Here is a 27,330-nt window from a genome sequence, read left to right as displayed (position 1 = left end):
TGCGTCGTGAATTCCTTCCTTGTAAAGCGATAGTTGAGTGAGAGAGATGATTTTTGCTTGATGAAGCGAGGTGCACATCCAGACATGCTGTGCACATTTTGTGGTGGTTTTAATAGTAGCTAACTTTTGAGTTAGCCACTTGACACCCGGATGGATAATGGGAGCGGTCATATAGCAAAGGCGGAATCCAGAAGAGGTGAGGTAGAGGATAAGGTGGGACAACACGACCGCTCCATAAACGGACTAAATACCCCCCTTTATAAAGGCTGATTTATTTCGCCTGTTTTGTGTGCGACCTTTAAAAGTGGAAATAGCATATTACTTGGGGGGGTGGGAGGGGTTCAACCTCTCAACCTTCCTCGGGATGCCCACCCCAGACACACTGATCCATTCACACCCACGTTTACCCGCTCCCCCACCCTTCCACACGCCACAAACATTCCCCCTCCACACCCACAGACACACACAGGCTCTCTCTCTCACACGCACACACCCTCAAAAACACTTACCTCTGGCACCCTCGTCTCCCCTCTACCAGCCCGTCTGCGCATGTCACCCCCACCTGTGCGCACGCGTGTGTGGCAGCGGCTGCCAGTTCAATTTAGAAAGACTGTTTGGGGCGGCGTCCGAGCAGTCTTTCTAAATCGATATTTCGATAAATCGATATTTTTTTCTCGTTTAAAATAAAACAAAAAACATCACTCCTCACCTCTGTTGTTGTGGCCACTTCACTGAGGGCTGAAGGGTTTTGGTTTTGAGTGCAATAGAGGAAGGACCAATGCTATGTGTACACGTGAGTATAGAGGAAGAGATGAAACTCACTATGTAGAGAGGGTGGGCAAGAGGAGACCAGGATCTGCTGTACATACTAGAAAGTGGCAAACGATCAGTGTGAAAGCTGTAGAAAATGCACGCCCAGTGCATGTCGTTTCACTTGTATGAAAAAACTGCCACAGTAGAAGGAAAATAAGATTACAGCTTTTTAAAGGGCACATGTAATCTTCCAATTTAACCTAAATTGGAACATATTCAGTGTAGGATAAAAGGGGACAGACAGTCTAGTGACAAAACAGCCTATCAAAGTACCCAGTACTTGTCAAGCTGTAACTTGCGTTTTGACCTTGGAATGTAATGATCTCATTTTAGGTTTCTGAGCCTGTCTGAGTGTTCACGCCACTGCAGTAATCTTTTTATGTTGCTCTGCGTCATTCGGTTACTAATCATAGACATATTGTGCTCTACAGGCTGTGGGCCTTTACAACACCACAGAGCTCAATGCAACTAGTCTCTGAATGGCTGTCGCGTCCTTTCATCGGCACCCGTTTTTCCAACGGGTGTTTTTGCCACAGGTTTTTTATTCGAATAACCTCATCAAATTTATTTTAGGGTGGTGGGAAAGGGCAAACACAGGGTGGGGGCTGGGAATAAAAAAATAGACAAATGATGGAGGGCTTAGGGGTGAACCCCCGCAAGAATTTTCTGAAAAAACCTGCAGCAAAACACTGTGTTGATGAAAGAACATAGAACCCTCTGAATGTTCTACAGAAATGTCAAAAGGACATTTTCCAGACCCATTGAAAATTCCACCTTCTGCAGAAATGTATCTAAAATGAAGAAATAAAAAACATATTAAGAATAGTCTGCTGAACTTCAGGAGGGGTCCTTCCTTCTTAGGGATGCCTTTTTGGGATCCACGATACTTCCATCCCGGTGACATTTCTGCAGAAGTCATAGTATCCAGCTGTCCCACAGATATATCTTGATATTTATACTGAAAATTGAACAACACATTTCCGGCACTAAAAGGGCTTGGAATCATTGCAAGTGCTGCAGTGGCATCTAGAGGATTCTGAAACACGGGTTCAGCGTATCAGAGATCACTGTGGTGTTGGCGAACCAACGTCTCCCAAGATTGATGTTATTGCTTTCCAGATTGCAACTCACAATCACTGCTCATCTGTGAAATAGAAAGGATAAGTCAGGTGCCTCATCCTGCCTTACAAGCAAGCGCCTGTCCAAGATGGTGGCATTGCCTACTTTATCATGATATTGAGGGTCATTACAAGGTGGGTGGCAAGGGATACCGGGCACTGGTAAGGAGACCGATTCCAAGGTCCCTTGGCAGGGACCGTAAGGAATGTGTGGTCCGACCACACATCCCTTACAGGGCCCGCTTAGGGACCAAGGCGCTAGTAACGGGCTTGCAAGTCGCGCCCTATGGGGGCTCAAAGGGAATGGGGAATGGTTTGTGCAATGGGGACCTACTGGTCTCGCCAGGGTCGGACTACACCGGTAAGTCCCCATTGCACAACACTGGTGCTAGACCCATTATTGGTGGCAGTCATGGCGCAAATAGCGCCATGACTACCATTGTCTAGTAGTGGGGTCCACTGACCTGGTGGACTTGGATGAGCAATCAAGTGTCAGCAGAAATCCTGCAGCAGATTAATCGAGTTCATGGTCATTGCATCGACATGCATTTGCATCTAATTTTTTCCATCGAAAACATTAGCATCAAATGCATTTTTATGTCTTTTTTTTCTTTTTCTTTTTTGTCTTTTTTTGGGGGGGTCCACCTAAATCCCCATTTTTTCACTCATTATAATGCACCTAAACAAAAATGTACCCTTTACCCCCCAAAAATATGCTTTCAATGGGCATTTTTTAGATGGACTTTTTTTGATGGAATGGCATTAGATGCAATGACCAAATACCGATTAATAGGAGTGAAAGACATATTTTGAGACTGATGCAGGATAAAGGAGGTCTAGTAATCTGATTGCCGGACATCACACTAGACTGAATATTCCATTTAAATGTACAAAGTATCTGGTGGCCTGGATTAAGATCTGAAATTGGGATTATGTGAGATCATAAGGTCTGGAGTGCAGCCAGGACCACAGGCTAACTGGGTGAGTTTTGAGTGCTTTCGCCAACCATAACCTTGAATCATAGAATCATTTGGTTTCATTAAGATACTCCCAGCATCACAGCAAGAGCAGAGTCTAACTTCAAGGTACATTGCTAATGCTTTACCTGTAGAGCCCCAGGACAGACCAAAGCAGCAAATCCTTTCTGCTGAATGCTCTCAGTGAAAGTGCATCAGCAGAGCAGCGGATAGCGGCGCTTAAAGAGAAACCGTCCAACCCGATGCGCAGCGGTAGAACCGGGGATCAGAAGGATGTGGACCGCAGCGTCAGCCGCGCAGTGTGAATGCTTTCAGTAGGTTCCCATTCACGTGGCCATATAAGCTCGTGGGTATTGGTAGCAAAATTCATTATACAAGACCTGAATCATGGACCATTACATGAAGGAAGATGGCCGCTCATATGTAGTCGCCATTCACTTTATGCGCCAGTCAAGCATATAGGGATTTTGTGCTTGCAACAAAGAGTAAAATTTGCCATTTTCAAAAATGCGTCAAAACCCAGGAAATTCTGATAAAGGCTCAAAATGTAGTATTTGAAACAGCTGCTACACATTTTAATAAGTCTCACTGACAAATCAAAGTCTGATATCATGTTCAGTGCCCACAGAACCAGTGTTCCCAAACCTTGCAAATCACTTGAATCGAGTGATCTCCATCTGTATGACCTTGTTTAAAAGAGAAGTCACAATAAGGATATGTGCATTGAAATTCTGCATGCTATCGAGCTATGTGTTACTCTTTTAAAAAAAAAATGCTGCATGACTTGCTGTGTGCCAAAATATTTTCTTTTTTGACACACAATTTTGCAACCAATGCCACCATATCATGGGGTCCGCTTTTTTAAGCAAGCCTATTCATGTTCCCTCTCCCCTTTAACCCCCATTAAACAAACCCCTCCACTATTTATCAGACCCGCCAAAGTGCCTGGAGACCGGCAAATATTGGCATTAGTGAGCAGTATAAATAACATAACTATGTGAAAAGGGTTGATAAAAAAAATCTCTTCTATATAAGTATAAGATACAACTTTAAAAGCAAGTGTCACGTATCACTATTATGCCAAATGTGAAGAAGAGATTCGAACTTGTGTTGCTCTGCATCGTTTTGCTACTAAGACAAACGCGTTGCCCCTGACCTATCCTTCCAACCTCTATGTACGCAATTAAGGTCAAATAGGGGACTTATTGACAGCAAATTGAATGTAATTCAATATATAAATAACTTCCTTTTTTAGTGTTCGCTGTGTTGTCGATCACAGCATTATTAAGCCTTAGGATTACAGTAAAATGCTGGGTTTCCAATATGAATTTACGAACTGTAGGAGAATGAAGAAGTACGATTTTCACCATATGATGACTCTCAGAAACCCTTGCTCATTGCCTGCCGTGCTTCGTACATGTAATCGTTAGTTGGGTTTCACAAAAGGACTTTTCTTTGACTAACTAATGTAATTTCCTAACTAAAGTAACTTGTAACTGCTTAATTGACTCTCATTTGACAAACCCTAAGAAAATGTTGCAGTGGTTGAGGTGTACCCCTCGACTGCACCCTTGCACCCTACCTTTCTCATCAGTGTTACTTCCCCTCTGTGTAAATCCCATCCCTCTGATACTATTGGATGATCATTACTCTACTGAGTACAACGCTCCACAGTCACTCAGTACTAGGGTCACTCTTCAAAAATAACCTACATTAGAAACATAATACAAACTGAATCATATCTTAGCACATATAGAAGAGAGCAATTTATTTTTCCCTCACCAACAGGAAGAAAGTCGGTATTTACATTCAACCGACCAATGCTACCTGTCCATAAATCAGCAAAACAGCTCTTCAATTCGCTCCAGGCTCCTTCTGATATCGTTTGGTACTTCCCGCATGGCGTTTCAAACGCGCATTGAAGACCTGTGTCACGCTAAGGACTGCTCAGGTGCCTTTCTTGAATTGAGAGAGCAATGCTATAGCAATGTTACCTGAGTACCAGACTGCGGAGGCAAAATACTTACTTCTGCATTGTTTTCCATCCTCGCTCAATGTGTACCCTTCGAAGCACGCACAGTGGTATGAAGTCTCATTATTAACACAAATATGCTCGCAGCCGTGGTCGGCGGACTTGCACAAATCAATACCTAAAGACAAGAGAATTATAAACAATCAGTGTGCAATTGCCACACAGCGTTGATTTCCCCAATTATATGATTCACTCCGAATGATCAGATTAACCATGTTTTCATACGATGAGCTCCAAACCATATGATTAACCCATATGATAAGATCATCCCCCTGCCATATGATATCCCCCCAGGATGTGATTATCCCTGTATTGTAAGATTAATCCCATATATAACCAGCCTTTTGCTCCAATTAAACGCCTGGTAGTACTTGAGAAAGGGGTTCAACATATGCTATACAGACGAGCCTGAGGCTCTTCAGAAGACTACCTGGAATCTGTAGGTGACATGTGAGGACCCCCTTTAAAAAGAACTTCCTATTCTAGTAGCAGAGTTCCCTTCTGCTACTGGGTGTGCTTCCTGAATCTTCCCGAAGGGCCTCCATTTTCAGAAAATCACCTTGTGCTGGACTAATAGGGAGAACTTTGACCCTTAAGTAAAGTGTGTGCTTAGGGGGAAGAGAAGCCCTTAGCATTTTCTTAGATCATCCTCCTGCGTTTGAAGACATTAGGAAAAGCGCTCAACGAGAGACAAGAAGAAAAGTGATGAATTATTGCAGTTTCTTTTTTTTCTGAATTGTACGTGGAAGCGTCCCTGCAGTTATGGTTAAGTTGTACTTCAAATAGGAAGAGCAGTGTTTGGATGGCTTATAACTTTGGTGCTGTTTGACGAATTTGAAAGAAACTTTGCAAAAGAAAGTATGGACCCACCTCTATAACAACTCTTTTTATTGTAAAGATTGGTGCAGTTTCGTCAAGGGGGGAGGAAAAGTTATGAGGGGGTCCCAAAACGTTTGAAATCCGGATAGACATGAATGGCGAAATTCTTTGGTCGTGGCAACAGGCCAAGCCACAGGATGGATTTGCACCAAACGTGCGCGAGGAGCCGCAGCCTGGTCCGGAAAGCATGCTTTTGCAAATTTGGTGTTAATTGGTGTAGTAGATTTTTTTTAAACGCCCAAAAAGATAGTCCAAAGAAAATAGTCATATTCCTGTCTGGTAGTCAGACACACTTCCTGGTTTGGTCCGCAGACGCCTATAGACCAATCAGGGACCCACAAAATCTTTGAGGACATCATACGTGGATGCTGAGTGTGTCAACATTTGGTGTCATCTGTGATGTCCTGGGTGTGAGTCCAAGCAGTGCATGGTGGTTGCTCCAGCTATGGTTGCATAGATAATCATGACTGGCGAATTTGTTTGGTTTTTCGATTTTTCCTTGGAACCATAACGTTCCTTTAATAAAGTTTTTTCAATGAAAATCATAGGTTTTTATTAGTGCAACTTTTCCATAACGTCCCTTTAACAAGGGATTTTAAGATATGATTGATTTGTATCTTATACCCTTTTCTGCTAATGATGAGATGAAGAAAACTATTTCACTAGCTACAGCTCACCCTCTGCCGTGTCTTTGATAACATGGAGTTTGAGCATGTACTTGGCTTTAAGAAGGCAGGGGTCAAGTCGCGTTTGTGACTCTACATGGAGCCTTTAAAGCAAGCGGTACCGGGTGAGTTAAAACCCAATTGCCTCCAACTTCTCAGGGAATCTCTGGCTATCAAGTACACAAAAAGCAGCTCCAGTATGTTTGCCTGTACAAGGTAAACAAAATAAATCCTTCTTTTATGGGTGTAGCAATACAGATGCCTCATATACATGTACCTCTTAATGTGAGAGTGAGTTTGCAAACTCACCCTTGCTTTCTGGACACTAAGGCCAGAGCAATTGAACTTGTATACAGATTCAGCTTGTGAAATTGTGATATGCTTTATCACGACCTATGTACGAGCGTCGCTTTTTTTAAGTGCAACCTTATGATCTTTAGCAATTTGCGCTGACCTTTTGTGTTCCATTTGGAGAAAAATCAATGGGCACTGGTGTCATGTCTGCACAGTGGTTAGTGACCTCTGCAGGAACCCCCTGAAAGAATATGTGGACACTGAAGGCATGGTCAATCGCTTTCTTTATTCCAGGATGGTTAGCAACTGACACACACTGCTTGGTGATGCAATGTATACGTAAGGTTCTCTGAGTCATGTTATGTGATATCCTCCCTCTTACCTTTCAAGCGCCTGAGTCCCCTTCTTTCTACCCTCAATCTGTGACCTACCATTTCACTTCGTTCTGCCGGTTACATACGCACCAAACACAGGGGTGTATGTCATGGGCAGTGGAGACATCACAACTCTGACTTAAACACTTTACTCTTTGCAGGCCATTGTCTACTTCCACGGTATGAGAAAGAAATGGCGTACTGGAGAAGTGACCAACATGCAATGTATGTAGAATTAGCCATTTCAGTCAAAGCACAAACAGCACAGTGCCACTCAGTAGCTATCATGAAACGTTCAACTCTAGTTCAGAGACAGATGGGCTGGGCATTGTTGATATGCAAATTAGGTCAAAAGTCAAGACTTTCTAACGGAAAAAGTATTTGTCTTGTCTCTAGCTCTATATCCCTGGGTCAATAAGGTGGTAGTATGTCAGCATATGGGTTTTACATTTCCTAAGTCTTGCCAGGCGGTGGGTGATGCCTCTCAGCCTCCCTTCTATACTTGGTGCATCAAGATCTTCAACCTCTTTGTCATTTCAACTCTCCTCTAAGACAAAAAGGAGACAGCGTTGAGTAGGCTGCGGGTCGCGTGACTAGGCGCTGCTCCACCCACATCCAGTTTTTGTGCCTTCCAAGCCTCTACTTAAGGACTCTAGAGCAGCTCCAGGCAGGCAGCATTGAGTAGGCTGCTGGTCATGACCAGATATTGCCACTCAGTTGCTTCGCCCACCACCTATTTAATCAGTCCTCCTTAGGTGTCCTCATTGCTGGCATCCTCAGCAAAGGATGGGCAAAGACAAGGACCATGCCTGTTTGGGCCCGGCGCGCTAGACTGCTTTTCACCTACAAACTAATCACTACTACTACTCCTCACCAAAAGACATATCTATGTGTCTCCTCCCTCCATAACCAATCCCCACCCTCACTAGGGTTCAAATGACCAAGTGTCCTGGGCCCACGATACCATTGCGAACCTCATCAATATTGCCCTTGCCCCCATCCAACGCCCATGGACCACATGCACACGCCCTCTCATGTTGATTAATGTTCGCTCGTCAGTCGCTCATGCTGCAGAGATTGCTGACCTCATCTTGTACAAAAACCTTGATGCCCTGTTCATCACTGAAACATGGTTTACCCAATTCCTCCCCCCCATATGTTTTTGACATCCTCCCGCCCAAAGGCTACTGCATCCACAATGCTGACTGGTAATGTAGGGAAGGAGGCGTGGGGTGATCATTCATAGGAGTGTTTGGACATGCTCCATCATCCCCTCTCTAGAACAAGCTCATTTGAATCACTCACCTGCCGGTTCCCTCTATCGCATAAGGAATCAATCAATTTCCACCTCATCTGCAGACCACCTCACAGGAGTGACTCTTTCATTTCAAACATCTCCAGCTTACTCTCCTTTGCCAAATTAGCACAGTCTTTCTTGGTGATTTTAATGTCCCTGAGTCACAGGCTAAGAACCACACTCAAAGCATGCTTTTCGTACTGACCGCTTCCATGGACCTTAAGCAAATTGTGCTCTCCCCACACACAACAAAGGCAACACCCTAGACTTAGTCTTCACATCACCCCCTGCATCACCTGTGCAGACCCTATCTCACTTGACTGGTCTGACCATGCTGCTATCCCGTTATCAGTCACCCACTCAACTACAGCTCACAAAGGTCAGGTTAAATGCCCCCTCACTCAACGCTGCTCATTCAAAACCTTCCCGGTCAATGACTGTAAGCAAACTTTGCAGACTTCCCCACCACAGTGAATGCCTCGTGCCTCTTGGAATTATTCAGCAACTCTGCTATGAAACTGGTGGACACTCATGCAACCATAGAATTCTACCGCCCAATGACCAAACTATCGGACCCATGGTACACCCCCAAGCTGGCCTTCAACAAATGCTCCAGCAGAGCCCTAGAGAAACGGTGGCTCAAAAACCATAACTCGGGAGAGTACAACCAACCTCAAATCTCTCTGTGCAAACTGTAGAATTCTGATTACTGAGGTCAAAACTGCTTACTACTCCACCACCATTGCTGCAGCCTCCAACCGGAGCAAATCCCTCTTTGAAGTAGTAAAGCATTGTACCAAACCCCCAAGCGACCCGGAGGTACCAGCAACTCAGGAAAAATGCGATGTAATCAACACATTTTTTATTGAAAAAATAGACAAAATCTGAGAGACCATCAAATCAACCTCTCACAGCATTAGCATCCCCAGCACGCACACTGCCCCTGTGGACTGAATTCTCTCCTTTCTTTTGCTTAGATCTCCTAAAAATGATTGCCTCCCTCAAACCTACTTCTTACTCTAATGATAAAATTCCAGCCTCCATCATTAAATAATTGATGGGCCCAACACTTAATGCCCTCCTCGGCAACATCAATGGCTCCCTCGCAGAAGGATAATTCGTGGACACCCTTAAAAGTGGTCTCATATGACCTCTTTTGAAAAAAAACAACCCTAGATCTAGACTACCTAGCCAACTATTGGCCCATTACAAACTTCCCGTTTATTGGCAAAGTCTTTGAAAACATAGTTGCTACACAGCTACTCACCAGAATAGAACAACTCCACCTCCCAAATGACTATCAGTCAGGGTTCCACCCCAAGTGTAGCATCAAGACAGCCACCATCCAGGCAGTGGATGATGCTCTCCAAATCATAGATAAGGGCAACTCATGCCTCTTCCTCCCTCTTGACTGACTTCTCGGCTGCATTCGACACCGTGACTACCACATCCTTCTCTCCCTCCTTGCTGACAGGATAGGATTCTCTGGCACTCTCATGAACTAGTTTACCCCCTACCTCTCAGGCAGACACCAGTCTGTTCAAATAAACTTGTTCCGTTCTTACCGACTCCAGGTCTGCTGCGCAGTTCCCCAAGGCTCCATCCTCTCACCAATCCTTTTTTACCTTTATATGGAGCCTTTGGGCACTCTCTTCAAATATCCCAATTTAGCCATCCACCAATATGCAGATGATACTCAATTTTACATGAAAGTAAATAGCATGCAGGACATAATTTTTCTCTGCGATTACCTAGCCAGCATCCAGTCCCAGTACAGCATGCCTCCTAAAATGGGGCTCTTTGAGCAGAGTAAATTCTCACCGAAGGCATCCCCCCCTCCCAACCCTCACAGCTACACAGGATCCAAAAAGCAGTTCTTGTCTAGGGAGCCCACACTGGTGTACTGCTTAACAGCCCAGCACTAGACCAAGTGAAGTCATTAGCTTCCAAGAGCCAATCATGTAGTAAAAAGAGGTGCTTTAACAGTCACAGTTCAATTGTGTTCATAAAACACTGCCTCAATGCAGCAGATGGACAGGAGTGCAGCGATAAACAAACACGTTAACGGACAATACACATTCCACAGCAGCAGTACCACCATGATCAGTTATTAAGATCGGGTTCATTCATGAAATATCCTGGCAATAATAGAAGAATCAATATGCAGAGATTCAAGCACATATTGTAATTCTTTCAGACATTCTGTACAGTATTTCACTCTATGGTTAGAGGATCCTGCCAGGGACTCACTTTTGCAGCTTTTCCCATCGTCGTGCAGCTGATAGCCTTCAAAGCAAAGGCACTTGTACGAGTCATCAGCGTTTACACAGAGGTGTTCGCATCCATGATCCATCAGAACGCAGTAGTCCACTCCTGAAAAATTAGGTAATCTTTTGATGAATAAGAAGCCATGTTATTAGGATCATCTTATATCTCAATTAGCACTGGTTAACAAACGTTTATTAGGGTCACAATCATAGAAGAATCAAAATGTAGAGATTCAATCTCGTACATTAATACTTTCAGAAGTTCTATACAGTATTTCACTCTATGGTTATAGGATCCTGCCAGTGACTCACTTTTGCAGCTTTTCCCATCGTCGTGCAGCTGATAGCCTTCAAAGCAAAGGCACTTGTACGAGTCATCAGTGTTTACGCAGTCGTGCTCACAGCCATGATCTGTCAGAACGCAGTAGTCCACTCCTGAAAAATTAAGTCATCCTTTGAATACGAGGCCATGTTAGCAGGATCACCTTGGATCTCAATTAGACTGGTTAACAAAAGTTTATTATGGTCACAAAACGACTTCCCTACGCAAGAAATGTGCACGAGTAATAAAGGGGAAAAGTGTAAAGTATAGTATCACTGCACATGCAGCATGTGAGCACTACTCACAAATACAAAAACTGTGCGGAGCAGCAAGAAGGTGGTCCAATGAAGGCATGGAACAGAAAATGTAATCCATTGCACAATCAATCTGGCTGTCTATGGAGTGGCTAAGGACAGGCAACGCAAATGAGGGTGATAACCACAAAAGGATCCAATCCTGCATAAACGCTTGATAATTCACAGAGGTTCTACTGCAACTTCCCCATCTCCTTAGCTGCTTCCTCCAAGACCAGTACAATCAAGATATGTGTACACATGGCTTTTACATGACAAGTATGCATTCAGCAAGGCTACTTTTCTGTAAGAAAAATACATTTTCTTGGGAAAATTCCTAAAAGGTTTTGAAAAACCTCCTAATGATAAGACCTTCAGGATCCCACACCATATGAACCGTGTGTACAACGACAATGGAAATCATTGGGAATCACCCAACTATGCAGGCGCAACATTTCAAGTCATATATTGCAATGCATAGTATGATCTTTATGAAAGGGGCCTTGTTGCCATTTAGAAATCAATGTGTATATTGCTTTCTAAAAATGCCCAACCCTAGTCTCTATTCCAGGTCGGTTATGCTTGCTTGGGATGTGGAAATCTCTACAAAGTTTCCCAACTTTTAGAGTAAACAATTTGGGAAACAAAATTCCCCATTTTCAAAATTACAATCCTGGCGTGGGTAGGAAATGGATCTGAAAGTTTAATCCCTATCTCCTGGTAAACTTTACAAGGCAAGGCAAATGGTTCCTTCCTGAACTATTAGAAGCAACGAAAGACCAATTCTAGGAACTATTATCCAGAAGACAAACTTATTTTAAGTGTTTTTACCAGAGGGTCCAAAAAAGTGTTTCCTATGTAAAACAATTTTGCTGTGTCAGCCTATTTCTTGCTAGGCTCCTCCACCCGTGTTCCACTTAACAAAGTCCTCAAATTTGCGCCAGGCACCCTTTTCAACAAACTCAGATCTTCCCCTCCCCTCCCCTCTTCCTACCGTTACCAAGGTGGGTAGCTCTAATCATCTATAAATCTATCCATGGTCTTGCGCCCACTAACTTGCTGAATGCACCTAGCTGTAGTCTCTTTCTCAAACCCTCAGCTCTTCGTGTTTTCACAACCTATCGGGCCCTGTATCTTTGTGTCTCGTTCCATTGGTTGTCCCTACTTTCCCCCCTTCCCCTGGCCATCAAAGGCATCTCTTCAGTGGAGCACTTCAAAAAGGGTTGAAAGCCCACCTGCTAGCAATGAAGGAGCCTGCAGAGATCCCCACCATCCTGTCTAAACTAACTACTCAACCCACCTCTCCTGCACTGTGCCCTCAATGCAACTGTAAATACATAAATACTAGCCTCAGGCCCTCAATGTTAAAAATATTGCTTTGTCCACCAGGCCCTGCCCCTGTTTTATGATCCTACTCTAACCCATTCACCACCCAATCCAAAAAAGCTCTAATGTATTGGCCCCTTATTCTAAGACTGTCTCTGCTGTCTTTTATTGTATATTTGAAATTATACTAATACATACAAATTTAATTAAAAATACTTCCAGGAATGTCTGGAAAAGCTCAATCTCCCCTCCAAGAGTGTTATATAAGATCATTTCAAAGTGGCATAGCCCTCAGGTCTATGCAGTTATGCTTGTACCCACTCAAGTTTATGTAACAGCAGTGATAAATCCATCTCTGAAAAAATGAGAGAATACAGGAAGAAAAACGATCTTGAAACCGCATGGTTGAAGAGCTGGCACTTTCTCCAGTCAGTGTATTGGACAAACTGGCTTAGGCCCGTTCACCTCTCTCTCCAAACTGGATCTAATCAAGAATATGGAAACAAGCAAATGCTAGGGTTACCCTGCTTACCCTCACCCCCCAGCAAAGTGCATATGAGCAGTACATCAGAAGGACAATGACATCAGTGGGATTGGTATGGTTTGGGGGTACATCTGGGATGGAACTGGTGGGGAGGCAAAGGGGAAGGAGGCTGGGCCTTGCTGCTGAAGGTCTCGAGGCCAAGCATGTGGCTGCCACCCTGTTGGGGATGGATAATTGTGCTGTGTGAGGATGGGTTCAAGTCTGACTATGGGCTCGGCCCCTGAACAAGGACTGGATCAATCTGGACTTATTTGGCCTTATTTAGACTGATCTGAATTATACTCCACTTTCTCCGTCTGTGTATTCACTGCGCTGGTCCTACTGAGTGAAGTTTTTCTTTTCCGTTTTTTTCCTCTTTTTTTTCGATTTTTCTCTTGTTACTGGTTTGCTTGGCAATGTTATGATTCATGTGTACAAGAACCTTGCTTTCAATAAAAAGATGTAAATCAACAACAAAAAAATCACCTATAAATGTATTCATTTTCGAGCTAATTAATGGATGCCCAGCCTCTTCAATCGTCACAATCCTCTAAATCTACATGTAACTTCTCCCTGCAGGGACACCCGACAGGTTCATCTGACATGGCAAACATCTGATGGGTTGTGTGCCTCCTATTTGTGTCATAGCTGATGGAAAGAGTGGCAGTGACACACATCCAGAGCTATGTAGAAGGAATTCATCTACTGCATGGGTTGGAGGCAGAAATGACTTCAATTCTCAATGACCTGGGTAGGGGCGGTGCTGGGCCCTGATTTTCCTTGACATCTTGAATGTTTATGATACTGTGAGCCTTAGCATCCTTTTGTAATCATTTTTTTCATTTTAATAACCTAAGCATGTTCACGTGTGTTCTTTGTTTTCCAAGAAAGGGTTTATGGTATGGGTTGTATTGCTGTATGATTCATGTTTTATATTTTTTCTATGTTGATGATGACTTTTAATTGATCAAATAAAGCATCAAGATTGAAGGAAATCTGGTTAATCAGTTACATTCGTTAATTATAGTTGGGGGAAGAAAGGGGAATATCCATATGGGTGATATGTTAGTTTTACTCTTATGGCAAGTTTCTAATGTGGACATTTCAACTTTACTTTTAGTTGCTTGGTGAAAGGATATATTCGTTTTCTTCAGAAAGAAAATGAATGGATACATTACACTCACTCACTGTCAACTGTTTTTATGTAGTGCAAAAACATGTATTCCACGTAAACAAATGTTAGCGTGCATGTGTTGAGATAGTGTGTGCGCTAATGAATTTTCAAAATGACTTTGTAATGCACAGATGCTAATTGAAGAAAGAGTCCGTTGCTGGGGTCTCGCGGGCATCCTTGATGTGGGGCGGTCAATCATTTCTGGGTAACAAAACACAAGGCAGAGTGAAAGTAGGGGTTGACATTTCTCCATCTTTCATGTCCCTCTAGGCAGGACCCCCCTAGATCTTCTCCTGGTTACCATCACACATGTTGACAGAAGGGAGGCCAGAAGGGGGAGTGACCCTAATCCATAAACCCATTCTTGATATTCCCTCACGCGTGTGCACTACAGTTCCAGGCTGTGACCTACCTACACCAAAAGCAAACAACTCAATGCGCATGATCATTACACAACATTCAACTGTTGGTCTGATTTTGTCACAAACCATCTTGAGGCTGTCCAATAAAATTATTTTGGCTGGAGACCTAAACCTGGGTTTCATTGATCCCTCAGTTCCTCAGGCCACAGACCACAGCAAGGGATGTATCTTAGATTTGGGTCTATTAATCTTGTTTCAGATAATCCAGAATGATATTCTGGCAGAATGTTTGCAAAATAAAAGAAAAATCTCTTTTTAGGGATTAGCCTAACCTTAAAGCAATGTCCAGTCTCCCTTCACCACTAAAGCTTTGTCGACCTGACTGTCTTTATGGACAGCCGCATCAACCTTTACGAGTATTACCTCACTCCGCCTTCATTCATGGATTAGATCACCTCTATCAAACTAAAATGGTAAAAGACATGTCGGGCCACACAAACATTGGTACTCAGAGGAACTACATTACACACAACTGCAACTAATGTGTGCGAAAAGAAAGTGATGAAAAGTCGCCAATCAATTACACTGCAATGGATTAAAATCAGCCAGGCAACCCTACTAAACAGCAAAGAAAAGGTGTCACGCCAACTATACAGCTGACTCTAATAATTCTACTAAAGAGCTGATGAAAAACTTGACACAGCTAGCTGAAGGTAGCAACACACAAAACCTAGTGTCTGCCTCACGAACACTGTGCAGCGAGTTACAGAGGTTATTCACCCAGAGGATCTCCAAGCTACCTAGAGTATGAAGGAGCTCACAGCCCACATTACAGAGATTAGACACTAGCCTCTTATAGAGAGCATTATCCCAGATATTCTTAAAAATGCAGGTTGAAAGCACTCTATAAAATCCCCTACCCAGAGTCTACTGTGATAATTACAGACCAACCAACATACCAACCAACATACCTTTTCCTCTAAAATCCTACAGGAAACAGCGGTCATTCAGCTCCAGGCTTTAAAAATATTATAATTGTCTCTAGGTGATGGACAGATGGGAATTATATTCAACAGAGGTCCAGAAACAGCATTAATAGATGTTCAAAACAACCCATGTCAGCTTCAGAACAGCTATGGGTCAGTCATACTGATGGTATTGGACTAGATGACTGGACATTTTGGCTTCATTCGATACAATCGATTATCCCAGCTTACTCTATGCAGCGAGCAGTGTCATGGAGAGTGGCATATGTAGCTGGAAAAAGGAGCAAGTCTCACTAGTAACAGAGTAGGACAGACACTTCTCAATCCACCAATCCACATCTGGTGTCCACTATGGCTCCTGGCGGTCCCCAATGCTATTTAATATGTTACATCTTACCTCTGCATGACTTGTTTGTTCAGGAATGTATCCTATTGCATATATATGTAGATGAAAGTCAGATCATCTTCAGGGTCACGTGGGTATCAGAGGACAATCTGGTTCACATACAAGCCTTTTTTCAAATCATTGAGTTATGGATGCGGGGCAGCTGGCTAAGTCTCATCCTAAGACAGTGTTAGGCAAGATTGTATGCAGTGCCCTTTGGGTGCACTACAACAACCCTGACCGCCTGGCAATAGAAAACCCAACCTTTGGTATAAGCTTGTACTACACAGGTTGATAGCGTGTAGAGCAGCCAGGCTCATCTCAAGAGGGGTCAATTTGAGCTGTGGGGGAGTTACACAGGGATTCACAGTGACAAGTATTCAATTAAACACTTTTTTTATTTTAATGATTTATATTGTTCAAGATACAGATAATGATACATGTGTTAGCATGTTACAGACTTTGATTGGAACTGGTAACCATAAAGGATGAACAGAGTTAACAATCTTAACAAGGAAGAATATCATCTTTATCCAAGACATTCATTAATCAAATTATTTTGTTGTATTAAGTTGAACAAGAATAGACTCGAAATTGGAGGTAGTGCTGATTAAACCTGGATTATTATAAAACATATCTGTAAAGAGTAACTGATATGGAGATAAGAATAGAGATATGGGGAGACAAACAGGGAGACAGACAGCAGACATACCAGATACAGATGGGAGCAGGGTGAAGGGGGGAAGATGGGTATAATAGATTATTTCATAAAACTGGTCTTTCCATTTCTGTAATAATATAAAACAGGCATTTGAATATAAATATAGTCATCAGGTTAGTAAAGTGAGCATAAGAATATATGTTCAGGAGCCATGAGCAGTTGCATTGAAACAGTTAAGATAACAGGTGAAATAGTACCATTTAGCATTGTATTTAGGAATTGTATTTTGATTATTAGCCATGCACATTTCAAATGTATGAGTTTGACATAAAGCGTTCCACCATGCTCTGGTAGAGAGCGATCAAAAGTCTTTCCAGTTCGCTGTGATACATTTTAAGGCTATAGAGATGAATAAATCGTATAATCTGGCAGAGTCAGGTGGAATATATGTTGTAATGGCCATTCTTCCTAAAAATATACTCACAGGAGAAAACGGAACATCTACAGGGAAGATACGCTTAATGAACTTCCAAATATCATACCAAAATTTGACAATATATGAACATTCAAAGAACATATGCATATAAGTAGCGGGAGATAAGCCACATGACCAACATTTAGCATCATAATTCGGGTTAGCCTTAGCTAATTTAGCCGGAGTAATGAATGCTCTATGAATAAAGAAGTAGTAGTGTTGTGTTATGTTAGCTGAGACCGATAATTGTTTAATTTTAGAAAACAGGCAGAGCCATATGTGATCTTCAAACTTATATCCTAAGTCAAGTTCCCACTTCAGACGAATTGGGCAAATATTAAATGTTGAGGTTAGCATATTATATATTTTTGAGGCTCTGACCTCAGCAGTTATGGTTAGCTGTAGTAGTCTAAGGGCGTCTGGAGAAAGAATCTCATAGGAAAAGTGATCTAGTGCATCAAGACAGGAGTTGATTAATTTATTGTAAAACTGAAAGTCAGTCTTGGGTATGATAAATATGGTAGAGAGTTGCTGGAAGGAGACAATAGAAGGACCATCTATAATGTGTTGGATGAATCTGATTCCTTTTTTAATCCAAGCTTTGCGATTAACTATATTCTTATTATGCCATAGTAAAGGGGAAAGGTATTTATTGGGATTTTTGGTATGGGGTAAGAGAAAGGTTTGTAATAGGTTCCGAGATGTTCTTTGAAGTATGCTTATATATATAAATATATATATATATATTTACATATATATATATATTTATATATATATATATGTAATCAGTAATATTGTGTGGATGAACTATGTGTTTCTCTAATGTTCACCATGTAGGGGTATCAGCAAATTCGGGGTCTGTGAACCATTGGCGAGATAGATTTTTGAGAAATGCAGAGCCATATAGCTTAAAGTCAGGGAATTTAACACCTCCCATTTCATAAGGTGCTTTAAGTTTAGTTAGCGCAATTATTCTGCTTTTTCCTACTCCCCAAAGAAAATGTAGTTGTATGGAATATATAGATTTGAAAACGGAAAGGGATAGTGGAACATAGAGTAGCTGAATATAGTAAAGTACAATAGGGGATAGCATCATTTTAATTGTATCCAAACGCCCCCACCAGGAGAGGTAAAGAGGGGACCATCTGTAAGGTCCTTAAGGGTGTCCAGTAATGTTTTAGTGTTGAGCTTAATAGTTTCTTGGATTGTAGGGGCAAAACGAAGTCCTAAATATTTGATGGATCCACTACACCATTTGAGGCCGAAAGTGTCGATGTCGTGCTTGAGGCAGTAGGGATTTAAGGGCATAATTTCTGATTTTTGTCTTTTAAGTTTATATCCTGATACATGACCAAACTGAGATAGTGTATCTAAGAGGTTAGGTATATGAAGCTTGGGGTTTTTGATTAGGATAAGAATATCGTCAGCATATGTAGCAATTTTGGTAATTGAGGTACCTGCTTGAATCCCTGGGATATTTTTGTTTGATCTTATTAATTCCAGCAACGGTTCAAGTGAAAGAATATATAATAATGGTGAGAAGGGGCAGCCCTCCCGTGTGCCTCTGAGTAAGGGAACGAATGAAGAAGTTTGTCCATTTAAATAGATAGCGGATTTGGGGCTGAATATAGGAGTTTAACAAGCGAGATACATTTTTCACCAAATCCGTGCCAGCATAGGGATTGGAACATAAAATTCCAATCTACATGATCAAAAGCTTTTTCCGCGTCCAATGCAATGGCAGCACATCCTTGTCTGTCTTTTTCGTCTTTGGCTGCTAGGTTAATGGCATTGAGTAGAAGTCTAGCATTCATGGATATGTTACGTCCTTTTACATAACCAGTTTGATCCGCTTTAACCAGATTTGGGAGTGAGGATTCGATTCTATTAGCAAGTATTTTAGCAAAAATGTTACTTTCTATGTTGATAAGAGAAATGGGTCGATAGTTACTGGGGAGGGAAGGATCTTTGTCAGGTTTAGGGGAAATGATAAGTAAAGCTTCTGAGAATGAACAAGAGGAAGATTTTTGTGATATAAAGTATGAAAAAAGTGTTTTAAGTTTTGGTGTTAATACTTGGGATAAATTGATGTAGAATTCGGTAGATAATCCATCTGGGCCGGTGCTTTGCCTTTGCCTAGGCTGTGAATAGCTTTAGTGATCTCTGAGGAGGTAATATCATTGTGAAGGTGAGAAAGGTCTAATCTGGGGTATGAAGTACGACTGATATTTTTAAGAAAGGAATCGATTTTGTCTTTTCAAATAAACTCTTAAACACAAGGTTTCTTGATTAAACAATTATTAATTTATTTATCAGTTAGTTTGAATAAGCCTGCTTCAAAAGGGAGCAATATAAAGCAACACACAAATATACTTTAAAATTCACACTCTTAGTTTTCTAAATCAGCAAATACTCGTTTGGGATGGCCACAGACACTACCTACACCCACAGGTGACTTCAATAGTTAGGATGCTGGGGACATCAATATATCACTGTTGCATTCAGAATATTTGGAGAGGAGTGTCAAAGAAAAGAGGTTTCAGAATAAGGCAAGGGTTCACACAATTATTCTTAATCAGGTAGGTACTTAAAAAAAAAAAATGCAAAGTCAGTTCACTCTTTCCTAGAAGGAAGGCAAAACACATACGCAGAGGAGAGAATAGTCATTCAGGGAGCCAGGCCAGCAAATGTAAAGTCAGCAAAAGTCAAGGTGAACTGAAGAACTTCTTGCAGGTAAGTAAAAGCCTTGAACAATGTTTTAGAACTCTTTGTAGAAAAAGTAGAATCAAATGTAGGGTCACAAGCTGTTAGGCCTGTGAGTCGTAGAAGATGCAAGCAACACTACAGGAGCAACCAAGACAAGTCTCAACTGAGAACACGCAAGGTGGCACAACAAGAGGTACATTCTCTTAGACTGTACAGTACCTTTAGGTTGAAGAAAAGTGCAGCAGACGGTTTCTGTTCCTGTGCAGCTCTGCAGATCCTGGTGTTCCTGGGCCTCAGTCGTGGGGACAAGATGAAGGACTTCTGGGGATTCCTGCACTGCAAGGGGACAGAAACAGCCCGCAACCGGCAATCTTCAAACAAGTGGCACTGCAGTGTTTCAGCTCCTCACGCCTACCGCAAATAGCAACACCGTGGTTCCTGGCTGTTGAGATGGGCTTTCCTTGCATCTAGGGTCCAGCACTCTATTTAGGTTGCTCAGGCTTGATCAATCCTGCTTCCTGGGAGTCCGGAGGATCTTTCTGGAGCTCTTGGCCAGCTTAAAAACAATGCACACAATCTGGTGTTCCACTCCCTGGCTATTCAGTTCTAACAGCGACTGCAGTGGAAATTCAACTAGCTTTCAGAGGATGTCCAGGTGGCTTACTTTGGAGTTGATTGGTCCCCCCAACTCAAGGTGAGAAGTCATCCTTGCATGGCTTCTAAAGTCGAGACGAATTCGGAGCTTCTGCACAGCAGCAGGGCTTCACCGGGCAAACCAATGGTCCAAGACTTGCAGCAGGTGTCTCTTCCAAGTTCTTCTTCGGATTCCTTCGTTCAGTGGTCAACTCTGCCTTCCAAGCCAAAACGCCTCACCTTTTATGCCGGTTTCTTCCATTCATCCCAGCCTAGCTGTCAGTCACCCAGCAGGGTGGCTGTCCTTTGCAGACAGCCAGCAGGCCAATCACCAAAGAGTGCATTTCTGTCTCCTTTCAGGCACCTCCCTCGCTCCCTGCCCCCGCCAGACACCCTGGAGCCAGAGATGGGCTTCACTCGTGAATCCCGCCAAAGGCAAAATGAACAAAGGGACCAAACCTGGTTTGTCGTGCAGAGTAAATCTCAAGAAGGACCTTTCCACAAAGAAATGGCAAAAAAAGAAGACCGGGCCATTTTGACAAATATGGCACCCTTGGGTGCTTTACTGCAGCTGCAAAGTCAGCCCGCGGTAAAAGCACACCATAGTAGTTAAAAGTAAACCACTGCCACCAGCCATTCATTGAGGAAAGGGTAACATAAAAATGTTACATGAGAAACTAGACAAAGGGGATACTAAGTAACCCCTCCAGCACTCTATTGTAAGATAGTGTGTGCTGGGTCTAGAAAGTTACACATGTAAGTAAAGTCAATTTCACTTCACTACTCTTGGAAACAGTAGTTTATCCAAGAGAAGATATTTAAATCTTTGGTATATCTGAAAGACTCCCTTGTGCCACTGCACTGAAGGTGCTGTGACACAATGTAAAAGATGATGCCTATGGAGTTTGTCAGACTCCACAACCAAAAGAGACAGTGTTCAAAATCACTTTAAAATACATGAGAGTGGGGAAAAAAAAGGTCTCGCACAGGGACGTCATTTGGGGGTCGCCAGAGGTCGCAACTGCGACCTCTGAGGTCTCCCTTGCGACCTCTGTGGACTCCCTTGTGACCTCTAAAAAAAAGTTTTTTTTTAAATGCAAGCTCCTGGGCTGTGACCAGCACCATGTGGCTCTTTACTTCTGGAGTGGCTGACCTTCTTGTTCAGGCTCCTTAAAAAAAAGAAGGAACGTGGCACAAGTCTAACACTTTCAGCAGTGACCCTAAATAGGAATACCAAATAATGTGCCTTTATGGAATTCTATGCAATAATTGCTAGACTCATTAAAGGTTTATTTCAGGCACACTTCAGTCACTGATTTAGTCTGTTCTTAAACACCTCAATTCAGCCTTTCATCCTTCTCTGAGGTTGATAAATGAGTAACAACACAGGTTGGGTGATATTGGGTGTATATTTTTTCTATTTAAAGCGCTTAAGCGTTAGTGCTATATAATAACACATCATTATCATTTGGTCATGGACGTCTGCGTGCATTCACAGTAATTTGGTAATATGGGGCTATACACACTGATCTTAACGATACATATGGCGATCCATTCTTGTATGAAATGTACATCACATTATAGTGATATCGTAACCATATTTGTCGTAGTGTACAATGCTGTGTGATGCCACTTTCTGTTTTGTCAATGGGTGAAAGGTTGTGTTCCATCTCTTCACGTGATATCACTTTGGGGTGGGGTCAAATGACATCCCTTCCTGTGATGTCATTGGGGGGTCAAGGGTCGTGTGATGTCACTTCTGCTCCCCCTGGCATTTTGGTGAAATGACGTCCCTGGTCTCGCACCTTCCAGGTTAAAAATGAAAAGTCCTAAAATCCAGCAAAGTTGCTACGGGTCTCTAAGTTAGAGAGGAATTAGCACATTTCTGAGAATTCTCCCTAACAGACATGATTTCTACTACTTGTCACCAAACAAGCTCAGAGCAGGAGAACTGTCAGGTGACTGTTTCAGACACATCCATCTCTTCACAAGAACAGGCCAAATCCATAGGAGTCATGTTCTGCTCTTCAATGGCCATGGCTATGCAAATTAGTTCAGTGAACTTCTAGCTCGTACTTTTAAACCAGGTGAGACCTTGCCTCTGGGAAGCCAACTGTGCCAGCAGCCATTTTAGGAGCTAAATTAGATCGCTGTCATGCTCTTTGTGGGCATGCATCAAACACATGCCCACATACTTTGCTGCTGGAATTTCAACCTCTACTCCCAAGAGAGAAGATATTTCCCTTCTACTGAGAACCCTACATTGACCCGTTGTAAAAGCCAGGGCCTCCTTCAAAGTCCTCCCATTGGTCAACAAGGCAATGCAAAGGCCATCTTCAGTACCACCTGAAAAAGAACCCATGGCACCAGCTCAGAAGAAATCTTGGATTCAAAAAATGCAAGGTCCACATTCGACACAATGAACATGTCAAAGCCATGGGGAACTGGCCGTGAAACTTGGGAACTCCCCTTCAGAGGACGTGGCACACATTGGCTCTCTGATTACTTCTTTTGAGCGCTTCTGTTTGATGTCTCTTTTCTGTGGTTTCCACATGCTTAGATGGCCTTGTGGGCCATCACCATGGTACTAGTAAAATACAATGAATACATTAAACATAAATTAGCATGTACATGTTGCTGGTCGTGCATTTACTGCAAGAGCACGATCTGTGTCCCTGGGGCCCAGGTTCATCTCCCTGCACCTCAAGGGCCCAGGAGGACGTAGAGTCACGAGTGAGCAGGATTGGCATGTAGCTGAATGGCGGTCAGGTTGAGATTCACGCACACTCGCAATAACATTTACATTTTCTTGTTACAAAGCATACATTTTATACTTCAACCATTTTCTATAGGAGAAGGTGACTAGAACATGGCGGTTCAAAACCTTAGTATGTTGCTTGGCTTGAATCTCACTATGCAATGGTAGATGAGTTTAGTGAACACATCCTCATTCTGTTGAATTACACCTTTTTTTTCACATTCTCCCATTTGCTCGTGATAATAAATGTTCGGTGTTGGTAGGGACTTTCAATAATTCACGCAGGAAGATACCAGTTTCATTAAGTGAAGTAGCCTGGAGTAGAACCACGAGTTAGTGTTTCAAAAGTGGGCATCTGGGGTGCTAGGACACAACCTGCCCTCCATAATCGTGATTTACATTTTTCTGATCAATGGGTGGACTACCAGGTTTTGAAGTTTTTGATGAGCGAAGTTGGAAAATCTATGCAGGAACTAACCGCAGTGTTAATAAAGAAAATGCTGCCTCGCTTTGGCAAATGATTGCTATTTTACATTTGTTAGACTCTGTAACAGAATGCCAGAAGCCTTTGCTAGGACACGAATCAAGTTGACTGTGAGAACATGCGGCCCTCAGGGTTTTGAAAGGAGTGCAACGATTGTTCTTTCGATTTGCAAAAGTCAGGCAGGGGAAGATTTGACTGTTCTTATTCGACAAGCTGTGGTAGTGAACCCGAGGCAATGTTTCTTTCCTCTTGTTCATTTGCACCTAAACAGAGGAAAAGTCATGCAAGAAATGAAAGAAGGAGATAATCATGGAGCTCCTCTTCCATTTCGTTGATGGAGAGGGGCGTGGCCAGAGAGGACAGAGCGTCGAGGAAGGTATGAGACACAGAACGGGCAGCAACTAACGGCCGGCAAGTGACGCATGGCAAGGTGATGAGTCAAGGCGGAGGTAGGAGAGGCAGGAGCAAGGTGGTAGGTGGGCACAGGCAGAGTCAGTTGAGGAGGCACAGAGGGGACGGCCACGACCATCAAGAGCAAATGTGAGCTTATACTAGCGATTCAAGGCTGTGCTCTACTGGTGCCTTCCACAAGGGTGCAGATGCCAGAAAACCAATTGCGCTGTTCTCAACCCAAAGTTGAGACAGAATTCTATTTGAAGTGCATCTAAGATGGAAAAGTGACCAAGTACAATTCAATGTACGGGGTAGTTTAAGTTATATTTACATAGGATTACACAATAGGCAAAAGTTTGTTATTGGGGGATTGATTACTGGGACTGATGGGTGCAATTTGGTTCAATATGGCGATCATTGGGCCTCATTACGAGGCGGGCGGAATTGGTTTAACAGCGCCGGTAATGGTGCCGGCGCCATTAATCCCATTCTGCCCTATTACGAGGTTCCCTTGCGAGACCCGCTCTGGACATCTGGTCAGACCAGACGTCCATTGCGGGTCCCGCGAGGGGACCAAGGAGCTAACAACGGGCCCGTTATTAACCGGCCCGTTGTTAGTATGCTCCCCATTCCCATTGAGCCCTATGGGGGCTCGAATGGGAATGGGGAAGGTCCGGGTTCCCTGAAGGAGGAAATACCGGGCCCTCCAAAGTCGGAATGGCCCGGTATTTCCCCATTCTGGGGACCCGGACCCGGACCGGAGTTTGGAGGCAGCCATGCCCTTATTAAGGGCATGGCTGACTCCAAACTAGTAATGAGGCCCATTGTCTCCCGTAACTAAAACTAAAGCAACTCTACCTTGCTTTTGGACCCCTTGCGCCTTTCTTCTCCCCATGTTGAATGAACGAGTTTCCAGGGGAACTCATATTGCATAGGGTTCTGGAAGATGAGCACAAACATGACTATAAATATGTAATCTGTGGGTAGATCTGGCAGGGTATTTCTTTCCTTAAGTGCTTGAACAAGCAAGAGGAAGTCCCAGTGCAAAGAGTTGTGTTGGTTGCACAGGAAACATTGATTTTGCAAAAATTCTTTCCAATGCTTTCACCACTGCTCTAGTTACATGTTGCAGCTGCACAGTAATGTTTCAATCCTGGGAGTATCTGACACCTTTCCAAATGGAATCAATCCTGGGAGTATCTGACACCTTTCCAAATGGAAACAATCCTGGTTTTTATCGGCCACCTTTCCAAATGGAATCAATCCTGGGAGTATCCGACACCTTTCCAAATGGAAACAATCCTGGGAGTATCTGGCACCTTTACAAATGGAATCAATCCTGGGAGTATCTGACACCTTTCCAAATGGAAACAATCCTGGGAGTATCTGGAACCTTTCCAAATGGAATTAATCCTGGGAGTATCCGACACCTTTCCAAATGGAAACAATCCTGGGAGTATCTGGAACCTTTCCAAATGGAATAAATCCTGGGAATATCTGACACCTTTCCAAATGTAGTCAATCCTGGGAGTATCTGAACCTTTACAAATGGAATCAATCCTGGGAGTATCTGACACCTTTCCAAATGGAATCAATCCCGGGAGTATCTGACACCTTTCCAAATGGAATCAATCCAGTACTCTTGCACTGTGACAATCTTTTTATGGATTTCCAATATTTTGAACATGTCAAATGTTTCCATTCTAGGCTACACATGTTGAAATCTTTAAGTCTTTTCATAGAAGCCACAAGTATATTAGTTTATTTTAGTTTAAATTGAACGAAAGTGGCGCTACCACCCATAGGTATCCAAGAATATCAACTAGAAGGGAATTCCAGAGCTTTGCGACCTGTGCCACATGGACCAAAAACCCCACTCTTCTGAAATTTGAGAACAATAACTGCAGAACGCAAACTCGAGCATTGAGACTGTGAAGACCCGTCCCAGCACTCCTGCATTGCCTCCTGGGCGTACCACTGCACTTGGGGACTGCTTTTGTATCACTACAGTCCCCCCAGCTCTTGACACTTGATGTCTGCACTTACCCCTGCACTAGCCACTAGCTGGCCGCACTTTCACCTACTGTTTTATTTATTCAACTGTTGATCCTATGTACTGCACTGCCCCCTCATCCCTGCCTGCGCAATCTCAATGCCACCTGGCCTAGTAAGATCGTTGTCTCTGTCTTCCCTCTGTTCCCCCTCATTGCGCTCTGGAACACTTGTTTATAGGCGTGTTATAAATGCCATATCATACCATATCAGCAGCAATGTTTGATGTATAATGGGGTAGTGCCATGAAGAGCCAATGGCCTAGTTAGACCTATCAGGTGAGGCTGAAGGTTCCAATCAGATGGAGAAGAAGGGTTGAAGTAGAGAGTCAACACCCTGGCACCACCTGGGTGAGGGCTCGAGTGAAAAGGAGGGAGAGAGGAACTGACAGACTGAGCCCCAAGCCCAGCATTGCATGCCCATACAGGGCAGACCATTTATAGGGGTTCTATAAACTACGTTATTGAATATGGCTGCGAGATTCATGAGGAATAGGGGAAGCTTTCCATCGATGTCACGTGATCGAGACGCCGTTTGATGTGTGATCCTGTCACCTGCAGGGGCGGAAGACTGATTGGGCATCATAAAGCAGATTGCTAGCTTCCAAAAACGACAGGAGTTGTAGTTAGGCTGCCCGCTTGATGATTTTTGCCAGCAAGAATCTCTTGGAAATATGTTTCTAGTTTTACAACTGGACGCAGGCTGGGCATCTTGAACATTGGATTATTTAAGGAGATTTTGAGTTCCACTGGCAGAGTTTTGGGATTTGAATGAGACCGTTTAATGTTTCGAAAACTTAAACACCTGCCTTTTCAATACGCCGAGACAGAGAGGTAATCACAACCCAGCGAGAGACAAATACGTTAAAACACAATGCCACAAATCTCTGCCATTTTACGACCAAGCATGCACTTAATCAACGCCTCACCTGAAGCACCACAATGACTAAATAGTCAACAAGAAAGAACTGACACAAAACAAAACCTTAGCAACCCAGTGACATACGGCTAGCACGCCAAACAGGCACCCAACACCTCCACGACCACCAGATGTCCATGGAATAACACATGGAACTAATGAA

At 43.1% G+C, this 27,330-nt stretch overlaps 1 protein-coding gene across 2 annotated transcripts in view; it reads right to left on the bottom strand.

Annotated features, from left to right (window-relative positions):
- MATN2 (matrilin 2) overlaps positions 1-27,330 on the bottom strand; it is a 606,908-nt gene that overhangs the window by 130,769 nt on the left and 448,809 nt on the right. For both annotated transcript variants that reach the window (XM_069621407.1, XM_069621408.1), the window contains exons 10-12: positions 11,029-11,151; positions 10,700-10,822; positions 4,936-5,058 (exon numbers count right to left, since the gene is read on the bottom strand). In XM_069621407.1, coding sequence (XP_069477508.1) covers positions 4,936-5,058; positions 10,700-10,822; positions 11,029-11,151 — 369 coding nt within the window. The remainder of the gene's footprint in view (positions 1-4,935; positions 5,059-10,699; positions 10,823-11,028; positions 11,152-27,330) is intronic.

This window comes from Ambystoma mexicanum, chromosome 5q (assembly GCF_040938575.1).
Source record: "Ambystoma mexicanum isolate Mex_15411 chromosome 5q, UKY_AmexF1_1, whole genome shotgun sequence".
NCBI classification, from domain to species: domain Eukaryota; kingdom Metazoa; phylum Chordata; class Amphibia; order Caudata; family Ambystomatidae; genus Ambystoma; species Ambystoma mexicanum.
This window is presented reverse-complemented; position numbering and strand designations above follow the sequence as displayed.